The 22,807-nt window shown below is 46.0% G+C and overlaps 1 protein-coding gene and 1 non-coding gene across 6 annotated transcripts in view; both read left to right on the plus strand.

Moving 5' to 3' along the window:
- Nucleotides 1–3,015: 3,015 nt before the first annotated feature.
- On the plus strand, nt 3,016–3,129 carry trnal-caa (transfer RNA leucine (anticodon CAA)). Its single transcript has 2 exons — nt 3,016–3,053; nt 3,095–3,129. It is a non-coding gene; the product is annotated as a tRNA-Leu (tRNA).
- An 8,084-nt stretch (nt 3,130–11,213) lies between these two features.
- The window catches only part of fbxl9 (F-box and leucine rich repeat protein), a 28,157-nt gene continuing 16,563 nt past the window's right edge, over nt 11,214–22,807 (plus strand). For 3 of the 5 annotated variants that reach the window (XR_013886499.1, XM_080187212.1, XM_080187216.1), the window contains exons 1-4: nt 11,214–11,484; nt 12,472–12,659; nt 17,873–17,974; nt 21,118–22,098. Coding sequence is in view for 4 of the 5 variants with exons in the window: in XM_080187212.1 (XP_080043338.1) it covers nt 12,627–12,659; nt 17,873–17,974; nt 21,118–22,098 (1,116 nt within the window). In the remaining variant the exon portion in view is untranslated. Of the gene's footprint in view, nt 11,878–12,471; nt 12,660–17,872; nt 17,975–21,117; nt 22,099–22,807 lie in introns of all 5 variants that reach the window. The other 2 variants (XM_080187213.1, XM_080187214.1) reach the window with 2 other exon arrangements.

Genomic DNA, 22,807 nt, shown 5'->3' on the forward strand with positions numbered 1-22,807 from the left:
CCTCTACACGCATTGCTCACATATACACTTTCTGTCCATTTGGTGCCTATTTTCTTTCCCTTTTGATTCACACACTTTCTTGACAGCTGAGAGCAATCCATGGATTCTTTTTTCACCCGAAAGAGAAGGCCAGAGACTCCAATCGCTGATAAACCCACTGACCGAGACCTCCTATTTGGATCTGCCAGGGAGAATGTTAGCTGTCCGAGGACAGGGAAACTCATGGGTCAGCTCACATTGAAGAGACGGAGAGAATGTGAGGGAGTTGGAAAGCAAGCTGACCCAAAGTAGGAGCCAAAGCCTGAAAAGGAGCCGGCTACTAGTTTTCTGACTGAAATAGCATTTCCTTACGTTACTGTCTCTTCTCAAGCACTTTGATTGCACCGACAATGAGATTTAGAGTTAGCTGGTTACTATCACTGGGCTGTGTGTGTGAACCCACCATTTGGTTAAAGTGAGTCGCCTGGAAAGAAATTTGAAAAGCACAGTCTAGGACGCAGCTGTAAATAAAGCCAGATAGTTGTGTCTCCTTGGAAACTGCTGAGGTGTAACCTGCCTATAAAATCCAGGCTGTAAATCACTTACTCTCTACTTTCTTTCTTTTTGAAAGGCCTATGCTGTTAGATAGCTGTGATAAGGTTTAGCACTAAATTCAAAGAGTTTGAAGTTTTAAAAGTTAAAGTTTTTAAAGTTTATTTATTAGTGTCACGAGTAGGCTTACATAAAACACTGCAATGAAGTTACTGTGAAAATCTCCTAGTTGCCACACTCCTACACTGAGAGAGAATTTAGCCTGGCCAATACACCTAACCTGCACATCTTTTAAACTGTGGGAGGAAACCAGAGCACCCAGAGGAAACCCACACAGACATGGGGAGAACGTGCAGACTCTGCACAGAGAGTGAACCAAACCAGGAATCGAACCCCGATCCCTGGCATTGTGAGGCAGCAGTGCTAACCACTGTGCCACATGGCTCATTAAATTAGGGTTTAGGAGGGGATGAGGCCCTCTGAGTGTTTAACAGGTGGAACAGGAACATTGGTAATCCCATCAGCTGGAGGCCTGGCTGCAGTTGAGGCCTGTTCACCTTTTCCCTGACCCAGCACATTCACTGTCCTTGGCAGCTCAATCATTGACAGACACCCTCTCTCTGTCTTCTCAGCTGTGCCTCTTGCAGAGGTTTAAGTCACATTTGAGCCGAAAATCTAGGCTGACATTTCAGCGCCTTCACTGAGGGAAGGTGTTAGATGAGATGTGAAAATGAGGCCCCATACACTCTCTCACATGAGTGCAAATGATCCCACGATACTAGTCTGAAGAAGAGCAGGGGAGTTCTCCCTGATGTCCTGGCCAATATTCATCCCTTAACCAACATCACTAAAATAGACATGCACCTCTAAAAGAGAAAGAACTTGCATTTATAAAGCACCTTCCTGACCTCAGGGCAGTTCAAAACATTTTGCGGCCACAACAAGATACTTCTGAAGTGAAGTCAATAATTTAATGTAGGAAATGGGACAACCAGTTTGTGTACAGCAAGCTCCCGCAAACAGCAATGTGATAGTGACTGGATAATCTGTCTTTGCAATGTTGATTGAGGACGTGGTGGGATAAATCCCCTCCTCTCTTTGAAACGTGGGGTATCGCCACCTGGCAGAATTGTAGACTCATAGGACAGTAACCAGTCTGTCTATATCGTTCTGTAATCTAAGGCTTTCCATCTCGCTAATTACCACATCACCAATTTTTGTGTCATCTGTGAACTTATTGATCATAACTGATAGGATGGTTACTGCACATAAGGAGGCCATTTGGCCTGCTGACTATGTGCTGGATCTCAGTCAGAGTAACTCCGTTAGCTCCACACACTTGATTTCTTCTGAGTCAGCCTGAAACTCATTTTTTTTCAGATAATTATCTAATTCCCTTTTGAAAACCATGATCGAACCTTCCTCCACAACATTCCTCAGCAGCAGCCTGCCAGCTATTAAGCATCCTCACTGATGGGTGAATGCCTTTACCTTATGTTCTTATGTTCCCACCCGCTGTGTTCTTCTCACAGACAGTTAGAGGGTTCAGTCGATGCTGAAGGTGCATTTGTTCCTCAGGTGGGTCACACACAGAGGTTATATTACTAGTGACACCCTTCTTTGTTCAACATGAACTTACCCATTTCTAAGCCACTCTCTAGAACAGGCTTCACTGGAGGTATATTCTGTGGAACTGAGTGGAACTGTCAACAATAAACAACAATAACTTGAAATTACTTAGCATCAGGAATATAGGAGCAAGAGAGGCCATTCAGCCCCTCAAGCTTGCTCCGTCATTCAACTAGGTCCTGGCTTTGTTATGGAGAGATAATGTCTGACAAATTGGATTTAATTTTTTGAGGAAGCAATTAGGTGTGTAGATGAGAGCAATGCAATTGATATAGTCTACATGGACTAGGTCCCACATGGAAGAGTAGTCAAGAAGCTCATGGAATCCAGAGCTATTTGGCAAATTGGATCCAGAATTGGCTTAGTGGCAGGAGGCACTTAGTGGCACTTTTAAATCTGCTAACACCTCCTCCCTCACAATGCTAATCTGTATTATAGTCCCCCCCTCACTGCTTTCTATACATACATTGTACTGAACACAGATGCAAAGTACTCATTTAATACCTCACCTATCTTTTGGCTCCACACTGTGTCACTTTTGTTCTTAATGGGTCCTACCCATTTCCTTGGTTATTCTCTTACCCTCAACATATTTATAAATCTCTTTAGGATGACAGTGAGTCACAGAAGAAGGTGAGAAAATCTTTGTCAAAGTGTCTAACAGAGGAAAGCAAGGTAGAAGGGCTGAGATTATAGGGGGCGTATTCTGGTCAAGAGGCCAGAATGCGAGGAGGATAGACATCACAGAAGGTGGGGGGACTGAGAGGAGGTTACACAGATAGAAAGGGGCAAACAATGATTTTAATATTGAAATTTTGGTGGGCCAGGAGTGAATGTGGAGCAGTGTGCACGGGTGTCAGGATGGCCGAGTGGTCTAAGGCACCAGACTCAAGGAGTGAAGTCCTTCCGTCATAAGCCGGGTGTTCTGGTCTCCAACTGGCGGCGTGGGTTCGAATCCCACTTCTGGCACAGGGGTGAAGGCTGGGTGCGGTCATATGGGTTAGGACACAGGCAGCAGATTTTAACATGACTACAAGTTGTCCAAGAGCTGAAGAGTCTTTGTGGGCAACACTGCCATCTGCTGGTCAGATATGGAGTTACAAGAAAATATGCAAAAGAAGCACTAAAACAGAAAATGCTGGAATGGCTCAGAAGAACTAAGAACATAAGAAATAGGAGCAGGAGTAGGCCATCTAGCCCTTCGAGCCTGCCCCGCCATTCAATAAGATCATGGCTGATCTGTCGTGGCTCAGTTCCACTTTCACGCCCTCTCCCCATAACCCTTAATCCCCTCTCTTATCAAAAACCCATCAACCCGCTTCTTAAAAATATTTAGCGAGGCAGCCTCCACCACTTCAACGGGCAGAGAATTCCAGAGATTCACCATTCTTTGAGTGAAGAAGTTCCTCCTCAAATCCGTTCTAAACCGCCCCCCCTTTATCTTGAGGCTGTGCCCCCTAGTCCTACTGTCTTTTTTGAGCGGGAAGAGTCTCTCCACCTCTATCCTATCCATCCCATTCATCATCTTATACGTCTCAATGAGATCTCCCCTCATTCTTCTAAACTCTAACGAGTACAAGCCTAGTTTATTCAGCCTCTCCTCATAGCTCAACCCCCTCAACTCCGGTATCAGCCTAGTAAACCTCCTCTGCACTCCCTCCAAGGCCAGAATATCTTTGCGCAGGTGCGGCGCCCAAAACTGCACACAGTACTCCAGCTGCGGCCTCACCAATGCCCTATACAGCTACAGCAAGACCTCCCTACTTTTATATTCAATCCCCCTCGCTATGAAGGCCAGCATCCCATTCGCCTTCCTGACCACCTGCTGCACCTGCAAGCTGGGTTTTTGCGACTCATGCACAAGGACCCCTAGGTCCCTCTGCACCGTCGCCTGCTGCAGTTTTTCGCCACGTAAGTAATAATCCTTCCTACCATTATTCCTACCAAAGTGGACCACCTCACACTTGCCAACATTAAATTCCATTTGCCATTTCCTGGCCCATTCGCCCAGCCTATCTAGATCCTTCTGCAGACTTTCCACACCCTCCGCACAATTTGGGGTTCCCCCAATCTTGGTGTCATCAGCAAATTTTGACACCCTACACTCGGTTCCCTCCTCCAGATCATCTATATAAATGGTAAATAGCTGAGGCCCCAGCACCGACCCCTGGGGCACTCCACTAGTCACCATCCGCCAATCCGAATAGCACCCGTTGACCCCCACTCTCTGCCTCCTATTTGACAACCAATCCTCTATCCACGCTAACACCCTACCCCCAACTCCATGTCCCTCGACCTTCTGCAATAACCTCTTGTGAGGTACTTTGTCAAACGCCTTCTGAAAATCTAGAAAGACCACATCCACCGGCTCTCCTCTATCCACTGCCCTAGACACATCCTCATAGAACTCCAGTAAATTTGTCAGACACGACTTCCCTTTAATGAAACCGTGCTGCGTCTGCTCTATCAAGCAATTCCCTTCAAGAAGTCTGACAGCATCTGTGGAGAGAGAACAGATGTAGCGATGCTGGCGTTGGACTGGGGTAAACACAGTAAGAAGTTTCACAACACGAGGTTGAAGTCCAACCAGTTTATTTGATAGTAATCCCACAAGCTTTCGGAAACGGTGTTCCTTCGTCAGGTGTGTGGAAGATTCTGATCAGAGAAGGGCATATAAAGGCACACACAATTTACAGAATACTGATTAGAATGCAAGTCTTTGCAGTTAATCTGCTGCAGGCTATAATAGCAGGTTAATTGCAAAGACTTGCATTCTAATCAGTATTCTGTAAACTGTGTGTGTCTTTATGTGCCTTTCTCTGATCAGAAACTTCCACACACCTGATGAAGGAACAGGTTTTCTGAAAGCTTGTGGGTTTACTATCAAATAAACTGGTTGGACTTAAACCTGGTGTTGTGAGACTTCTTACTGAGAGAGAACAAAGCCAATGTTTCTAGCCTGGATGGCCCTTTGTCAGAACTGAAGACAATATAAAATTTGCCAAATATAGCATATTCAGCCTCAGAGAGAGGAAGGTCAGAGGGTAGAGTGAATACACGGCAAGGGCTGGGGTTAGGAGGGATGGGATCCAAGGCTTGGCAAGGGGAGGAGGATCTTGGATGGGCATTGGTATCGATCAGATGTTGGAGCTTGCGTTCCTTAACACCTGAAAGAAAGAGAAAGATTTTCCTGCTAAGGCATTGGACAAGATGAAGAATGAAATGAAACTGGACAGCTTTAAGACAGAGTGAGTGGCTGCTGCTGGAGAGAGAGATACTGCCGTGTGCATATGGTAGCATGTGACACTGAATGTGGATCTCAGGATGTGGCAAGAACATTTTATTTTCTCATTGTTCATTTTCAACTTTTTAAAAATCTCACTTTCGATCTCTTTCCCTCACCGCTGTCCCCCCTCCCCTCACCCCACTAGGCCACCTGTTATCTGTTTCAGGTTGTCCTTTGTCACACTGCTTACCTTTGCTCTTTCATTTACATATTCTAATCTCTTAATATGCTACTGTTAGCACCCTTCTTAGCCATGATCGCCACCATTTACATTCTCTTTGTTGTCTTGTCTATGACATATTTGTTAATCTTTCACGTTTCCACTAACAACTGGCCTATTTATTCAGCACTCACAACTACCCTTCCCCCGCCCCTCCTCACTACAACAGTATAAATCTCATCCTATTTTGTATTGTCTTCAACTTTGATGAAGAGTCACCCAGACTCAAAATGTTCTTTCCACAGATGCTGTCAGAGCTGCTGAGACTTTCCAGCATTTTCTAATTTTGTTTCAGATTCGATCATCTGCTGTATTTTGCTTTTACATGTAAAAGGGGCAGTCAGTCTCCATGGTTTGAGTTGTTAATTGGTTGAATAGTACTGAAGGAGGGTTTTGCTCATTTCTATGCTAGGTTAGCTGGCCACAAGCTGGGGTGGGTCCCAGATGGAGTTGACAATGGAGGTGCTGTAATTAGACTTAGTGCCTGGGGGCACCAGGAAGGAGTCACTGACAAGACTGTCTGTGTTCCACTGGATTGGCACAGTAAGAAGTCTCACAACACCAGGTTAAAGTCCACAGGTTTATTTGGTAGTAAATGCCACCAGCTTTCGGAACGCTGTTCCTTCGTCAGGTGAGTGGGGAGTTCATTCCACTGGATTGGGACAGCCTTCAGTCATGTGATAGACTAACGGGACTGATGGTGGACAAGTCCCCAGGACCGGATGGAATGCATCCCAGGGTTCTGAAGGAGATGGCAGAGGTGATAGTAGATGCCTTAGTGATTATTTACCAAACTTCGCTGGATTCTGGGGAAGTGCCGGAAGATTGGAAAACGGCTAATGTTACGCCGCTGTTCAAAAAAGGTAGCAGGCAAAAGGCAGGTTAGTTTAACGTCTGTAGTTGGAAAAATGATTGAATCTGTCATCAAAGAAGAAATAGCGAGGCACCTAGAAAAGAATGGTTTGATAGAGCAGGCGCAGCATGGATTCGTTAAGGGGAAGTCGTGTTTGACAAATTTATTGGATTTCTATGAGGATGTGACTAGTGCGGTAGACAGAGGGGAACCGGTGGATGTGGTGTTTCTCGATTTTCAGAAGGCATTTGATAAGGTGCCTCACAAAAAGTTGCTTCAGAAGGTTAGGGGGCATGGAGTTGGGGGTAAGGTGTTAGCGAGAATAGAGGATTGGTTGTCTAATAGGAGGCAGAGAGTTGGTATCAATGGGTGCTATTCTGATTGGCGGTTGGTGACTAGTGGAGTGCCGCAGGGATTGGTGCTGGGGCCTCAGCTGTTTATCATTTGTATAGATGATCTGGAGGAGGGGGCTGAGTGTAGTGTGATGAAATTTGCTGATGACACGAAGATAAGTGGAAAAGCAAATTGTGCGGAGGGTGTGGAAAGTCTGCGGAGGGATCTAGATAGGCTAAGCGAGTGGGCGAGGACCTGGCAGATGGAGTATAATGTTAGCAAGTGTGAGGTTATCCACTTTGGCAGAAATAATAGTAGGAGGGATTACTATTTAAAGGGCGAAAAGCTGCAGCATGCTCCGGTGCACAGGGACCTGGGGGTCCTTGTGCATGAGTCGCAAAAACCCAGTCTGCAGGTGCAGCAGGTGATCAAGAAGGCGAATGGGATGCTGGCCTTTATAGCGAGGGGGATAGAATATAAAAGCAGGGAGGTCTTGCTGCAACTGTACAGGGCACTGGTGAGGCCGCAGCTGGAGTACTGTGTGCAGTTTTGGTCGCCGCACTTGCGCAAGGATATTTTGGCCTTGGAGGGAGTGCAGAGGAGGTTCACTAGGCTGAAATCGGAGATGAGGGAGTTAGTCTATGAAGAGAGACTGAATAGACTGGGTCTGTACTTGTTGGAGTTTAGAAGGATGAGGGGGGATCTTATAGAGACGTATAAGATAATGAAAGGGATGGATAGGGTAGAGGTAGAGAGATTCTTCCCGCTCAGAAAAGACAGCAGGACTAGAGGGCACAGCCTCAAGATAAGGGGGGGCAGTTTAGAACGGAGTTGAGGAGGAACTTCTTCACTCAAAGGGTGGTGAATCTCTGGAATTCTCTGCCCGTTGATGTGGTGGAGGCTACCTCGCTAAATATATTTAAATCACGGGTAGATAGGTTTTTGACAGACAAGGGAATTAAGGGTTATGGGGAGAAAGCGGGAAAGTGGAACTGATCCACTTCAGATCAGCTGTGATCTTATTGAATGGCGGGGCAGGCTCGAAGGGCTAGATGGCCTACTCCTGCTCCTATTTCTTATGTTCTTATGTGAGGAGTGAGTGCCTTCAGAGAAATGGGGAAGGGTGAAATCTGACTGAGATAAATATCAAGGCAACACAGATATTTCCTTCTTGCTTCCTGTTGTCACATTATTCATAAAAAGCTTGGAAGGAATTGTTAAATGAATATATGGACCTGGATGTCACATTTTGATAATGCATTGCTAAGTAACAATGGGCCATAACTTCCAAACAAAGCAATGTTGGATTAGGGATACTCTGAAGATGGGTATCTCCGCGGCCTTGCTTCCCCCAACACCCGACCAGCCTCTGCCCCAGCCCCGGTCCTGACCCAATTCCCACAGCTCCTGATCTGGCCGCTCCGCACTGCCTCCGCCCCAGAGATTGGAGCACGCCTTTAAAGAGAACTCTGAGCTGCACTAAAAATAAAGTTTCCCTATGGACACAGGGTCCCCTCCACAGGCCCACTTCCCTCTCCTCACAAGAATCAGGCACTCCCACACCACAAGCATCAGGCACTCCCATCCCATAAGCATTGCATCCCCCCACACCACAAGCATTGATGTGCACCCCATCACATAAGAGGAACTGGCTGGCAGTGTCAGGTGGCACTGCCAGGGTTTCAGGAGGCACTGCTCAGGTACTCCCTCTCACCCTGGGGGCTATACGTTCTTTATGCCCAGGTGGTTCCCCTTGACCGCTTCAAGTTTTTAAAAGCCTGTTGTAAACCTCGCTGACATGATGCCACATTGTGAGATACGAATATTCAGTGGGACGCAGGGCCAGCATTTAAGCAGGGAGGCAGATAGTCTCCACATCATCTCTGCTGGAGCACTGAAACCATATGGATCAGAACACCACAGGATGGGGTCTTGCATTCCCACTAAATCAACAGGCTTTGGACTGGCTTGCAGCATTTGCTGCACTGGGACCAGAGGATCCCAGCCCCAGATGTGAGCTGGGTTCATCGTTTTGTGCAGCGTGGGTTGTCTGTCACAAGAATCTGACTCTCTTGCTCATTCCCCACAGATCCAGTGAATTTTCAATTCCCTTTTGAACGTTATTGCTGAATCTGAATTTGGTCACCTACCACATACCAGATCGCAACTCCATTGTACAAGAAACATGATTCATCATATTGTCTCTGGTTAGTTCACTAATCACCTTGAATTTGTTTCCCTGGCTTACCCACACTTCAGTCACAGCAATTGTTCTTCTATTTCTAAACAGTGGATGGTTTCGAACATCTCTTTCAAATCTCCCCCTATCCTCTCTGCTCCTGGTAGAATAATCTCAAGTTCTCTAGTCTCTCCGTATTAACTAAAATCTCTCATCTCTGATATCATTCTAGTAAATCCATTCTCTGAAGCCTACTCTAAATCCTTCTCAGCCTTCCTGAAGTATGGTGCTCAGAACTGAACACAACCCTTCAGCTGACACCCAGCCAGTGATTTGTAAATGTTTAATTTAGTTTTCTAACATTATGCTCCATTGTGCTATTAATGTTTTTATAAGAGTCTTCTCATTCTTGTCTTTTCCCCCTTCAAAGATTTGTGACTTTACCATCTTTCATCTCCTTAAAATGTACCATTTAAGTCACGTTGTCTCTTTGTTCTTCCTACCTAAATGTATCACTTTATCCTTCTTAGTGTTATATTTAATCTGCCACATGACTCTCATTTCACCAGTCTATGTCCTCTTGCAGTCTGTTAGGGTTAATCCTAACCCTAACCCTGCGACTGTGAGCTTTAGGACTGGACCACTGCAGTAAATGACTAACTCAGTTAACAGTGGGGCAGCATGGTGGCACTGCTTCCTCATAGCACCAGGTACTCGGGTTCAGTTCTGAGCTCGGGTCATTGTCTGTGTGGAGTTTGCACATTCTGCCCGTGTCTGCGTGGATTTCCTCCGGGTGCTCTGGTCTTCTCCCACACTCCAAAGATATGCAGGTTAGATTGATTTGACCATGCTAAATTAATCCTAATGACAGGGAATTAGCAGGGTATATATGAGATGTTTCGGAATAGGGCCTGGGTGGGATTGTAATCAGTACAGACTTGATGTGCCGAATGGCCTCCTTCTGCACTGTAGGGATTCTATGAATTTTGCCATGAACTGTTTGTAATAAAGGCAAAAAATAGGCATTTAGGAATTGGGGAGATAGTCAGGCTTGATAATGTTATAAGATCATAAGATAAAGAAGCAGTATTAGGCCATTCGGCCCATCGAATCTGCTCCACCATTCAATTATGGCTGATATTTTTCTCATCCCCATTCTTCCGCCATTTCCCCATAACCTTGATTCCCTTATTAATCAAGAACCTATGTATCTCTGTCTTAAAGACAATGACCTGGTCTCCACAGCCCTCTGTGGCAACGAGTTCCACAGATTTACCACTCTCTAGCCGAAGAAATCCCTCTTCATCTCAGTGTTAAAGGATTATCCCTTCACTCTGAGATTGTGCCCTTGAGGTTGGTCTCTCCCGCTAGTGGAAACATCCTCTTCCTGTCCATTCTATCTAGGCCTCTCAGTATGCTGTAAGTTTTGATTAGGTTGCCCTCATTCTTCTGAACTCCATCAAGTATAGACTTATACTACACAACTACTCACAGAAACCCTAGCGTACAGAAAGAGGCCACGCAGCTCATCAAATCTGCACCCACCACAATTCCACCCAGTCCCTAACCCCACATATTTACCCATTAATCTACTCAACTCAGGGCACTAAGAGCAATTTTAGCATAGCAATCAACCTAACCGGCACTTCTTTGGCCTGTGGGAGGAAACCAGAGCACCCAGAGGGAACCCATGCAGACACAGGGAGAATGTGCAAACTCCACACAGACAGTGACCCAAGCCGAGAATCGAACCCAGGTCCCTAGCGCTCGCTAACAACCCTGTCACTGCGTCACCCCTCATAATGACAAACGCTTAATTGCTGATGTCATTCTTGCGAGCCTCCTCTGCGGGCCCTTTACCAACATGGCCGCCGCACCGCCACTTCTAGCACAATCCGCATGCGTCTGACTACCAACATGACCACCCACTCTCTACCTTGCACTCTCTCGGCACGCGTTCCTTTAGCAATATGTCCACCTTGTCCTCACCTGCACCAAAATACGCACGCGCCTCATTCATTACCAACATGGCCACCCGCTCTTCACTTCGCAGACTACAGAGGCGATCCTTTACCAACATGTCCGTTCCGCCTTCATCCGCAGCATTCATTGCATGTGATCGGTGTCTTCACCTGCAGCAGTGTACCCGCCCGCTCCTTTACCAACATGGCTACCAATCGAACTGAGCCGTTTAACTGCAATTCCCGAGTTGCGCGGCGGCTGGACCATCCCTGCCATGTCACCATGGTTACCACGGGGAGAAGGAGAGGAGCGGTTAAAAGGGAGAACCAGTGAGAGCCAAAGGACACTATGTCTGAGTGTCAGAAAAACCAAAACGTTCAATGGGAGCAAATCAATCATGTTGAAGCTGCGGCTTAGACAGGCTGAGTATGAGGAGAATAACAAGACATTGAGAAGGAGCTTGAGCAGAGGACAGTAATAAAGGTCATGAAGTGAGTGGGTTTCAGAATGACCACTCAATAATTTTTATCAAGTCCAAAATGGGATGTAATTCCTTATCTTGTCAGCTTGGATCTTGTTTGTGTCTCTAGTGAGACCATGAATTGAATTCAATTTGTATTTTGGAGCAAGTAAAGAATTTTTATAATACTTACCTGATAGGAGGGTGTCAATGATCAGGATAGTTACTTGGCAGGGGTGAAACTTGATTGTCTGCTGGGGTGCACTTCTCAGTTTTTGGCTAAGATTGAAGTGTCAGATGAAACTGAAGAAAGGATGCAGTGCCAATTCTTGCTGGATTGGATCTTGTTTGTCTCTCTTGTGAGGACCATGAGTTAGATTCAATTTGAATTTGCCATTTGGAGCAAGCAAGGGGATGGATTCAGGTCTGTTTGATCCACTCTGCTCATTGACTTTGTAACGTTAAGAATGGAGTAAGCATTTTTTGAAAATAAATGTGCGAGATCAAGGTATTGCCTCTAGAACTGGGTACAGTATCTGGATGTGGTGGGAACACAGAGCACAGATTGCAAAGGAAGAGAAAGTGGTTATAATGCATAGAGACTGCACAATAAAACACACAGGTGCAAGTTCAGTGAGGGTTAAACCCCACCCCACCTAGTTTTACAGAGGAGAATGCACGACTGAAGTCCACATAGAGTGTGAGGATGAAGAGGAGGGAGATTGATATCAATATCCGTCCCTTACTGAGTAAATAATGAAGAGGTTTGTGCTGGAATTTGATTCACAGCAAGCCCTACTGTCCCTTGATTAGTGTGTGTGAGTTCCATATATTTATCTGAACAATGAACAGAAAAGCAGCTAACTGTAGATTAGGTTCCCAGCTTGCAATGTATTTTCTGAGCTGTTTTTACACATGGATGAATTAAGTGCAGGTCTACACGTAGGTGCAGTATGATACAATTAACTTAAAAATAGCACACTGTATTGCTTAAACATTAATTTTTAATTTTTTTTAGGATGTTAAAGCAAATGTGGTAACAATACACACAAGGGTAGAGGAACTGTTTCAGCAATTGTGCAGGCCAGGATAGACCTGTTAGGCTGTTGAACTAAAGACAGAGGGAGGTTTGTGCTGAACTTGGAATCAAATGCTACAAGGTCATGTAATCGAATGGAGAAGCAGGCACCAAATTTACCTGTAGAGGTAAGGCAATTTCATTTTTTCTTTTAATTGGACTTGTCTTGTAAATTAGTGCTATACATGTCTTTAGCTCTAGACTGGACATTCCAGGTAGCCTCCCATTTTGCACCCTTTAAACTGAGCTCATCCAACGATTTCCTGCTTCCTAACTTGCAAAAAGTCCCATTCACTCATCATCCTTTTTCTTGCTGACCAAGCTTGGTTCCCATGCAGACAATGTCTGTTTTATTATGTCATTGACTAATAATTTAGAAGCATATAAAGGCAAGTTGTTCAGATTTTAAAGTGGATCAGTTTCTTTTGTTATGATCCCAAGCAGATTCCAAGATGTTGGGGACATTCAGTTAGGATTTAAAGTAAATAAAGATTGCGATTCAAGACATCTGCTTTTGGAATAAAGCCACGAGATTTGATGGGTTTTGAAGAAACAAACTTTATTATATAAGTTCAGAAAGCTATAACAATTTACTACTATTTTCTAACATTCAGGGTAAATTTAGATGTCTGTGAATTAACAGACAAAGTTTAAAGTCAAAAATTTATTTATTAGTCACAAGTAAGGCTTAAATTAACATTGCAATGAAGTTACTGTGAAATTCCCCTAGTCACCACACTCCAGCATCTGTTGGGGTCAATACACCTAACCAGCATGTCTCTCAGACTGTGGGAGGAAATCGGAGCACCTGGAGGAAACCCACACAGACAAGGGGAGAATGTGCAAACTCCACAACGACAGTGCCCAAGGCAGGAATCGAACCAGGTCCCTGGTGCTGTGAGGCAGCAATGCTAACCATTGTGCCACTGTGCTGCCCTCAGTTGTCAAACACACCACAGTACAAAGTAGTGAGTAATACGTAAATGACAGATGCAACCAAGATAACTGTTTCAGTCCCTTTTTGTCTTGTGACCCTTGATGGCTGCCACCCAAGAAGGGGTGGTCACTGACTCTTAAATTGATCTGGGGACCTATCAAAATACTCTCAGAGGTTCCCATCCTTATTATTAGGTGGAAACCAATATAACAAACATTGGAACATCCTGTACCTTAAATGTTACAATTTCCACAGACTTCTAATTTGGTACCCAGAAACATACCAACAATGGCTTTCATGACTTTGTTGGAACATGAATTTCTAACAGTTTACTGAAGGGTTTTCATTTAGTAAAGAATAATATTCAGAAGCTTTAAGCCAGCTCCAGTTTGCATTAGACTTCAGTGCAGTTTTCGTGGTTATTTTCTGCCTTCCAAGTAATGCTATTAAAACAGATTTAAATTTGCATTATATGTGATTTATTATGTGTTCATTTATCTACTTTATTGATTTGCCAGTTCATAGCTTAAATTGTGTCTGTATCAGGAACAACAGAAAAGTTAATGAAATGTTTGCTGTGCTGCCAATCACAGAAGAGCATCAGGTTGAACCAGAAGGCGGAAGTTTTTTTAACATGAGACAATCAAGACATAGTCTGCATGGGCATTTAGGACTTGTCCACAGGAATGTCTGAGGCAATGAAACTGGAGAGTAAATAAAGTTAAAAGCCATCAAATAAATGGGACCGTAGCAATGTTGGTATGAAGTGGAATGAGTGACAGAAAACAATGAGTGGCAGTGAATGTTTATTGTTCTAGACTGGAGGAAGGTTTATAGTTTGGTTCCCCATGGGCTGCTATTAGGACCACTATCTTTCATGATCTATATCACCGACTCACACTTCATGGATTTAGGAAACTTGGAAATATTCTGAATTGTGAGGAAGATAGAGAAAGGCTTCAAGAGAGTATTGAATGGTCCAACATGTGGCAGAAGACATTTAATATGGAGAAGTGCGAAGGGATGCATTTTGACAGAAAACATGAGGGAAGGCAATGTAAAACGAAAATTGCAATTGTAAAGTGGGTGCTGGAGTACAGCATCTGGGGTTAAATATGCACAAATTGGGGCGTGGTGATTAGCACTGCTGCCTCGTAGCATCATGGGGTGACTGAGTTTATATGTTTCCCATGTTCTCCTGGGTTTCCTCCAGGTGCTCCGGTTTTCTTCCACACTTCAAAGAGGTGCAGGTTAGGTGGGTTGGTTATGCTAAATTAACTTACACATTTTTGGACACTAAAGGGTACCTGGATTAGCCATAGTAAATGTACAGGGTTACAGGGATGTAGGGGTGATGCTTCTTCAGATAGTCAGTGTAATAGACTTGATGGGCTGAATGGCCTCCTTCTGCACTAATAAAGAATGAAGGTGGCAGGCCAGGTTGCGATCACAGTTAATAAACCATACAGGTTCTGGGCATAGAGAATGAAAGCAAGGAAGTTATGGTGACCGTTTAGACCCATATTCTAAGCACCACACTAGGAAAAATGTGAGAGGAGATTTGATAGAGATGTTCAAAATTCTGTGGAATCTGTATGGAATAATTGGAAAAAGAAAGAAACTTCCTCTTGATGGTAGGGCTTAGAACTGTAGGGCACAGGTGATTGGCCAAAGAAGCAGTGCGTGGTTAGTATCTGGAATACACTGGCTGAGAAGATGATGGAGTAGGTGCAATCATAGCTTTCAAAGAGTTGTATGGACAGGAATTCTGCTTCCCCCCCCCCCCCCCCCAATCCTGTTGCCAGGAATGGCTGGAAAATGCTGCCCATAGGAGACAGAGGGTGGTGGTGGATGGTAAATATTCATCATGGAGTGCAGTTACGAGTGGTGTGCCTCAGGGATCTGTTTTGGGGCCACTGTTGTTTGTAATTTTTATTAATGATCTGGATGAGGGTATAGTTGGGTGGATTAGTAAATTTGCTGATGACACCAAAGTTGGAGGTGTGGTAGATTGTGAGGAAGGGTGTCATAGTCTGCAGGGAGACTTAGATAGGTTGCAGAGCTGGGCCGAGAGGTGGCGGATGGAATTTAATGCGGAGAAGTGTGAGGTAATTCACTTTGGTAGGAGCAACAGATGTGTCGAGTATAGGGCTAACGGGAGGACTTTGAATAGTGTGGATGAACAGAGGGATCTAGGTGTGTGTGTACATAGATCCCTGAAAGTTGGGAATCAAGTAGATAAGGTTGTCAAGAAGGCGTACGGTGTCTTGGCGTTTATTGGTAGGGGGATTGAATTTAGGAGTCGCAGTGTAATGTTGCAACTGTACACTACTCTAGTGCGGCCGCACTTGGAGTACTGTGTGCAGTTCTGGTCCCCGCATTACAAGAAGGATGTGGAGGCGTTGGAGAGGGTGCAGAGGAGGTTTACTAGGATGTTGCCTGGTATGGTGGGGAGGTCCTATGAGGAGAGACTGAGGGATCTAGGGTTGTTTTCGTTGGGAAGAAGGCGGCTAAGAGGGGATCTTATTGAAACATATAAGATGATTAGAGGTTTAGATAGGGTGGATAGTGATAGCCTTTTTCCTCGGATGGAGAAAGCTAGCACGAGGGGGCATGACTTTAAATTAAGGGGGGGTAGCTACAGGACGGATGTCAGGGGTAGGTTCTTTACCCAGCGGGTGGTGAGGGATTGGAATGCCCTGCCTGCTGCAGTTGTAGATGCGTCTAGTTTGGGGGCGTTTAAGAGATCTCTGGATAGGTTTATGGACGAAAAGGGATTGGTATAGGCTAGTGGGTCATTGTTTTTGTAACTGGTCGGCGCAACATCGTGGGCCGAAGGGCCTGTTCTGCGCTGTAATGTTCTATGTTCTATGTTCTATGTTCTATGTGAGGAGAAAAGAATTGAAAAGAATTGAAAAGAATTGCAGACTACAGGGAAAAGGTCCTCTCACTTAATGAAGGGGCAGCATTCTGAAAGGCTGTACTACCAAATAACCTGTTGGACTTTAACTGGTGCTGTGAGACTTCTTAGTGGGAAAAGGCGGGGAAGAGCAGAGAGCCGGCGTGGAAGTGACCAGCCTCCTTCTGTGCTGTGATCATTCGATGATTGGAAGTAGAATGGTAAATGCAAGAGTAACTCAGCGCAGAAAGAGCCATTTGGTCCCTCATACATGTGCTATCCAATTAATCCAACTCTCTGCTTTTTCCCCAAAGCCCTGAAATGTTTTCCTTTTCAAGGTGGACCAATAAAATGGACAACAGTCAATTATTGACCCTGCTTCTTGTAAATACCAGAAAATCCTTTAGTAAAGATCCACAGATATGTTAGGTTTTTCATCTTTCCAGTTTTCTGCACTAATTTATGTTGGGGTCCTGTTTGAGAAGTGACAGCTTCCTGACAGTTTATGCCAATGAGCCGAGGCTGTGATGTGAGCATTGCCATTCTGCCATATAACTGGACAATGGCTGCAAACCTTGAGATAATATTCCTGATATCCACATGGCCAGGCTTGTCAGAAGCAGGCGATTGGATAGAGCTCAGGGTCAGGAGTCTGATCTACTTTGGGCAGGCACAGAGGAATGGTTATGTCATTAACAAAATGTTAATGGAAGTGTTAACTATCAGGACAATTGCTAACCAGAAGACACAGATCTCCTCCCATCCCCTTCCCAATTGACTGGTTAACACAGGATGTACCAAGAATGGAACTGAGGCTTCCTGATCCAGACGAAATGGACGCTGCGTGTCATCTGCCCACTCAGTTGCCAGGGATTAATGGAATGCTCTCAATTGGCTGGATGAATGCAGCTGCAACAATCGCAAAAACTCAATCCATCCAAGATAAAGCAGCCCCCTGATTGGTACCTCATCCATACCTTTGACATTCAATCGCTCCATCACCAATGCACAGTGGCAGCAGTGTGTACCATCTACAAGGTGCACTGCAGCAGCTCACCAAGGCTCCTTCAACAGTGCCTTCTGAACTTTGCCAACTAGAGGGGCTATCTTGATTTGGAACTATGTTGCTGTTCCTTCACTGTCGCTGGATCAAAATCCTGAACTCCCTAATAGCATTGTGGATGTACCTACAATGGTTCATCCAGCTGGCTCACCACCACCTTCTTGAGGGCATTTAAGGATAAGCAACAAATGCTGGCCTTACCAGCAATGCCCACGTCCCATGAAAGAACGAAAAACGTATGTGTTTGCCATTTTCACATTGTGTGCTTGCAGGCTGCACAAGAATGCACCAATCATATCGGTTGGACATGAGTTGCAAAGTTCTCCTTCTCCAAATGAAAACTGGCAAATGAAACAGTTTGTAAAAGGGGATGTGGGTGCTCTCAAATCCCACTCAATCTATTTTTTATATAATAAGTGCCAATCTCTATTTCTCGTAACAGGTAATCTCATACATCCTGCATTTCCTCTCTATGTCAGACAGGAAGGAGGCTTCACTGGTAAACAGAGCCTGGTATGCTGCCTCTCTGGACCAAAGTCTGCAGGTAATTCCCTTTTTTAAAAACCTTATAAGTTAGATTTCTATTTCATGCCCTCCTGAAGGCATGGATTCTTTCAGGATTACAGTTCCACAGGCAAATGGGCACAGATATCTTGCCAAAGTCACCAAGTGTTAGAACGCTTTGCAGAAAAGATGACCTGATCTCACCCTCACATGTCCTGTGCAGTTCCCAGGAAGGATCATTGGCTGGCATTCAGGATTGGGAATGCAGATTAATATTTCTCCTTAATTTCTTCCCCTTGCCCCAAGGTATAATAAATGAACAATTATATCAGTCCCACTGCTGCCTCACCAGTGATCAGATAATTCAACACCAGCATCCATTCCATGAATACTTCTCATGTGTGCAAAGATGCCTCTGTATGTTGAGGAAGACCCTGGGATCCCTGGGATCAATAGATTCCTATGGGCCATCCAACATATTTTATGGCTCATCTGTCTCTTACGTTGGAGCTACTGGGGATCTTCTGTGAATGTCTGTATAGGCTGTGTATGTTTATTGATGTCTCTTTTTTTTTACATCCACAGGTGATTCAGTCCGCCTTGTTGGCCAACAAGGGGCATACACGCGGTGGGTCGTGCAAGGGCTCCTCTTGGATGTTGCTTCGAGAGTTGCCTAGTGCTTCACGTCGTTAGTGTACACTTAAACTGGACCAATTGATGGGCAACACGACAGCTCAGTGCCTATCACTGTTTGCTGTGCAGATACAGGGACCCGGGTAGGATCTCCGACTTGGGTCGGTGTCTGTGGGAGTTTGCACATTCTCCCCGTGCTTGCGTGGGTTTTCTCCAGGTGCTTCGGTTTCCTCCCACACCCCAAAAACGTGCTTTTAGGCTGATTTGGTGTTAATAAATTGTCCCTAAATTAGACCTCCCCTAATCTGGCGCACATATAATTCTCTAAATTTGCACTCCTTTATTGTGGAGTCCAAGAGGCATAGACAAAAGTTGTAGGTAGAAGAAGGATTAGAATGAGGTGCTTGCTGAGTGTTAAAATAGGCGGCGCGGGCTTGTAGGGCCAAAGGGCCAGTTTTCTGTGCTGCGTTGTTCTTTGTTCTTTGTTCTAAACAGGGAGTGGGAACTGAGGGGTAGATTAGATGGGGATCACAGGCAAAGAGAAAGAAGAGGGTGCTCCAGCAGGAGTAACCTGGTGTTACATGTAAAAAGAGGCACCATGTGGGAAAGAGTGGGACCATGTTGGGTGATGGGGCAAGGACAGGATTGTGAAGCTAGTTGTGGGAGTGCAGAACATTCCCAGGGGAAAAGTGCTGAAGGGTGAGAGTGTGGGACCATATCTCGGGTTGAAGGGGGGAGAGGTGGGTAGGAGTGGGTTCTGTGCCAGGGAGAGGCTGAGAGTGTGGGAGTGTGTTGGGGGGAGTATGGTGCATTTTCATACCACCACCATCATGGAAAGGTTTTTGAACCTGTTGAGGATGAACCACTTTTTCCTTGAAGGTTGAGAACAGACAGTTGCTGGATTGAGTTTGAGACAAGGTACTTGTATGTCATGTCCAATGATTCCCATTCATTTGTCCAGGTGAAAGAAGCATTGAAGACCTATGTGGGGTGGGTTTTCCAGATTGGTTTTCTTGGTGGGGGCCATACATTGGGTGGGCGGAATGGGTCTGCATAAAGTGGCAGGTTTGCACGTGTGTGTGGTTGCATGGCGAACCTTTTCATGATGGTGATGGTGACCAGGGGAATTTTCACAGTAACTTCATTGCAGTGTTAATGTAAGCCTTACATGTGACTAATAGATAAACTTTATATTCTCAAAAGACAACACAGCCATTCCAAAGTTTAGTCTAGGAAATCTTCTCTGAACTGCTTCTAATGAATTTACGTCCTTCCCTAAATAAGGAGATCAATATGGTACACATACGTGTACTTCATATGTGGTCTCACTAATGGCCTTTTAGACTAAAGCATAACCTCCCTACTTGTGTAATCATTTACTCTCTTGCAACACTATCATTCTATCAACGACTGCATTGTGTTGGAAAGGTGTAAGAGTGAATGTATGGGTGGGGGGTGAAGGTGGTGGTGTGAGTGCGGGAGTGTGTCGGGGGAGGATGGCAGTGCGGAAGTGTGTTTGGGGGGGGCGGATGAAGTGTGGGACTGTGTCAGAGGGAGGGTAGGAGTGCGGGAGTGTCTTGGGGAAGGGTGGGCGTGCGTGAGCGTGTCAGGGAGAGGTTGGGAGTGTGGGATTGTGTCGGGGGGAATGTGTGAATGCAGGAGCAAGTCAGCGAGGGGGAGGGTGGGAGTGCGGGAGCGTGTTGGTGGAGGGGGGTTGGGAATGTGGGACTGTGCCGGGGGGAGGGTGGGAGTGCAGGACCGCGTCAGGGGAGAGGGTGGGAGTGCAGGACTGTCAGGGGAGGGGGTGGCAGCGCAGGACCATGTCGGGAGGGGAGGGTGGGAGTGCAGGAGTGTGTCGGGGGGAGGGTGGGAGCGCGGGAGTGTGTTGTGGGGGAGGGTGGGAATGCGGGACCGTATTGAGGAGGAGGATGGGAGTGTCGGGGGGGGGGAGGGGTGGGAGTGCCGGACAGTGTCAGAGGGGAAGGGATGTGGGAGTGCGAACACGGGAGCGTGTTGCGGGGAGGGTGGGAGCATGGGACCGTGTCGGGAGGGGAGGTGTGTGGGAGTGCGAACACATCGCAGGGGAAGTACGTGGGAGTGCGAACGCAGGACTGTGTTTGGGGGGGAGGTGTGTGGGAGTGCGAGCGCGGGACCGTGTCGGTGGGGGAGGTGTGTGGGAGTGCAAACACATGTCAAGGGGAGGGTGGGAGCGCAGGAGCATGTCGGGGGATGGGTGCGAGTGCGGGAGTGTGTCGGGCGGAGGATGGCAGGATGGGAACGTGTCGGGGGAAGGATGGGAGTGTGGACCCTGTCAGTGCATGTGTTAGTTTTTGCTGGTAGGAGACCCCTTGCGGGAAATTAAATGGCTATAAAGGTGGACCCAACCCTTGGTAAGATGTACACAGATGTAAGATCATCTTTCTTTTTCTTTAAAAGCACAGTACTTCACGGTCCTCAGCTTGAAGTCTTACCTGGATTAGAGAAGGTAGAACTCATCCAAGACGTTCAGGCTAGTGTTATCTGACTCTAATGTTTGCTTTTCATTTACAGAAAAATGTCTTCTATCATGTCCAGGGCGCATACGATTCTCTTGAGTTCATCAGACACCTGGGGCGGAGACGGGCATCCTGCGTGGCTCTAAGTAACCTTGATGCATCGGCTACTTCGAATATGGTCGTACAGAACATTGCACTTCACCTGGCCCCACATCTGAAGAACCTCTTGCTGCAGGACAGCAATATCACTGAGAGCTCCTTCATGGCTCTGGTCCCATCCTGTCGCAACCTACAGGGGCTTGACATCAGCGGCTGTAACAGCCTTTTCATGCCTGGCACCTTGCTATCAATGGAAGAAAGCAAAGAAAATACAGCCAGAGCATTGGTGGACCTGCGTGAGCTTAATCTCTCCAACCTCCGGTATCTCTCGGACTTCACCTTCAATCAACTTACTGAGTGCACCCCCAAACTCCAGAAACTGATTCTTGCTGCCTGCCCCATTTCATTTGAGTTTGATCCCTGCCGAGGAGAAAAACTGTGCAATTCCTCCATTACACTGTCGCTGAACAACATTCTGTGTTTTCTAGGTAGACAAGCTGCTACACTGAAGTGCTTAAATTTCAGCCGTACCGGCATCACGAGTGAAGCGGTACAGTCAGTCGTCCAAGTGGCTGGGCTACACCTGGAGGGATTGTTGCTTCAGCATTGCAAGGAGTTGACGGACGATGCAGTCTGTGCCATCTGCACATGTCAGCCAGGGCTCACCACCCTGGACCTCACTGGTTGTTCCGAACTGACCGACAGATCTGTCAGAGCGGTGGCACGTCTACTGTACTTGGAACGTCTATTCCTGGGCAAGATCAGACTCCTGACAGACAAGGGGTTGAAGAACTTGTCCACCATCCCAACCCTGCAGGCCCTTGACATGTCCGAGTGTTACCAAGTCAGCGGTCTTGAGCTGGTCAAGGGCTTTAGCTTGCCACAGACCGCGGCAAATTTAGTGAGCCTCAACTTCAGCTGCTGTACCATGGTGAAAGTAAGTCACTCCACCAACGTTTCTCACACTGTGCTGAATGACAGAAAAATAGCCTTAAAATTTCTAGATCCTTAGGAATTAATATGTTCAATGGGTGAGGGAAAGGGGATAGCATATGGGAGAGGAGCTAATTTTAGTGTACTTCTCAACCCTTTTTTTTGTGTTGCCAAATTCCTGTAGAGTTGGAGATGGATGCTCCTTTTAATCATAGAATCCCTATAGTACAGAAGGAGGCCATTTGGCCCATCAAACCCGCAACAGCCACAATCCCACCCAGCCCCTATCCCCGTATCCCCTCCTTATCCCCCTGACACTAAGGAGTAATTTACCACGGCTAATCCATCTAGCTTGCACATCTTTGGACTGTAGGAGGAAACTGGAGGAAACCCATGCAGACATGGGGAAAACATGCAGCCTCCGCACAGATAGTGAGTGACCCAAGACCAGAGTTGAACCCGGGTCTCTGGCACTGTGAGGCAGCAGTATTAACTACTGTGCTGCCCTTTTGTGTTTCATTACCTAGTGAAGGCTGCTGGCAAGCATGATAGCATGGTGATAGTGCTTCTACAGTGACATTGGGTAGGGAATTCCAGCTCAGTGACATTGAAAAAATAAATAACAGGCCCTGACCAGCAATTCGACTTGGAGTGCTTCATGTTTCTACCTGGAACAACTTACTTCTTTCTAAAAAGTACAACAAAGTTTTGTG

This window comes from Carcharhinus amblyrhynchos, chromosome 4 (genome assembly GCF_965287045.1).
Source record: "Carcharhinus amblyrhynchos chromosome 4, sCarAmb.v2.hapA, whole genome shotgun sequence".
Lineage (NCBI taxonomy): Eukaryota > Metazoa > Chordata > Chondrichthyes > Carcharhiniformes > Carcharhinidae > Carcharhinus > Carcharhinus amblyrhynchos.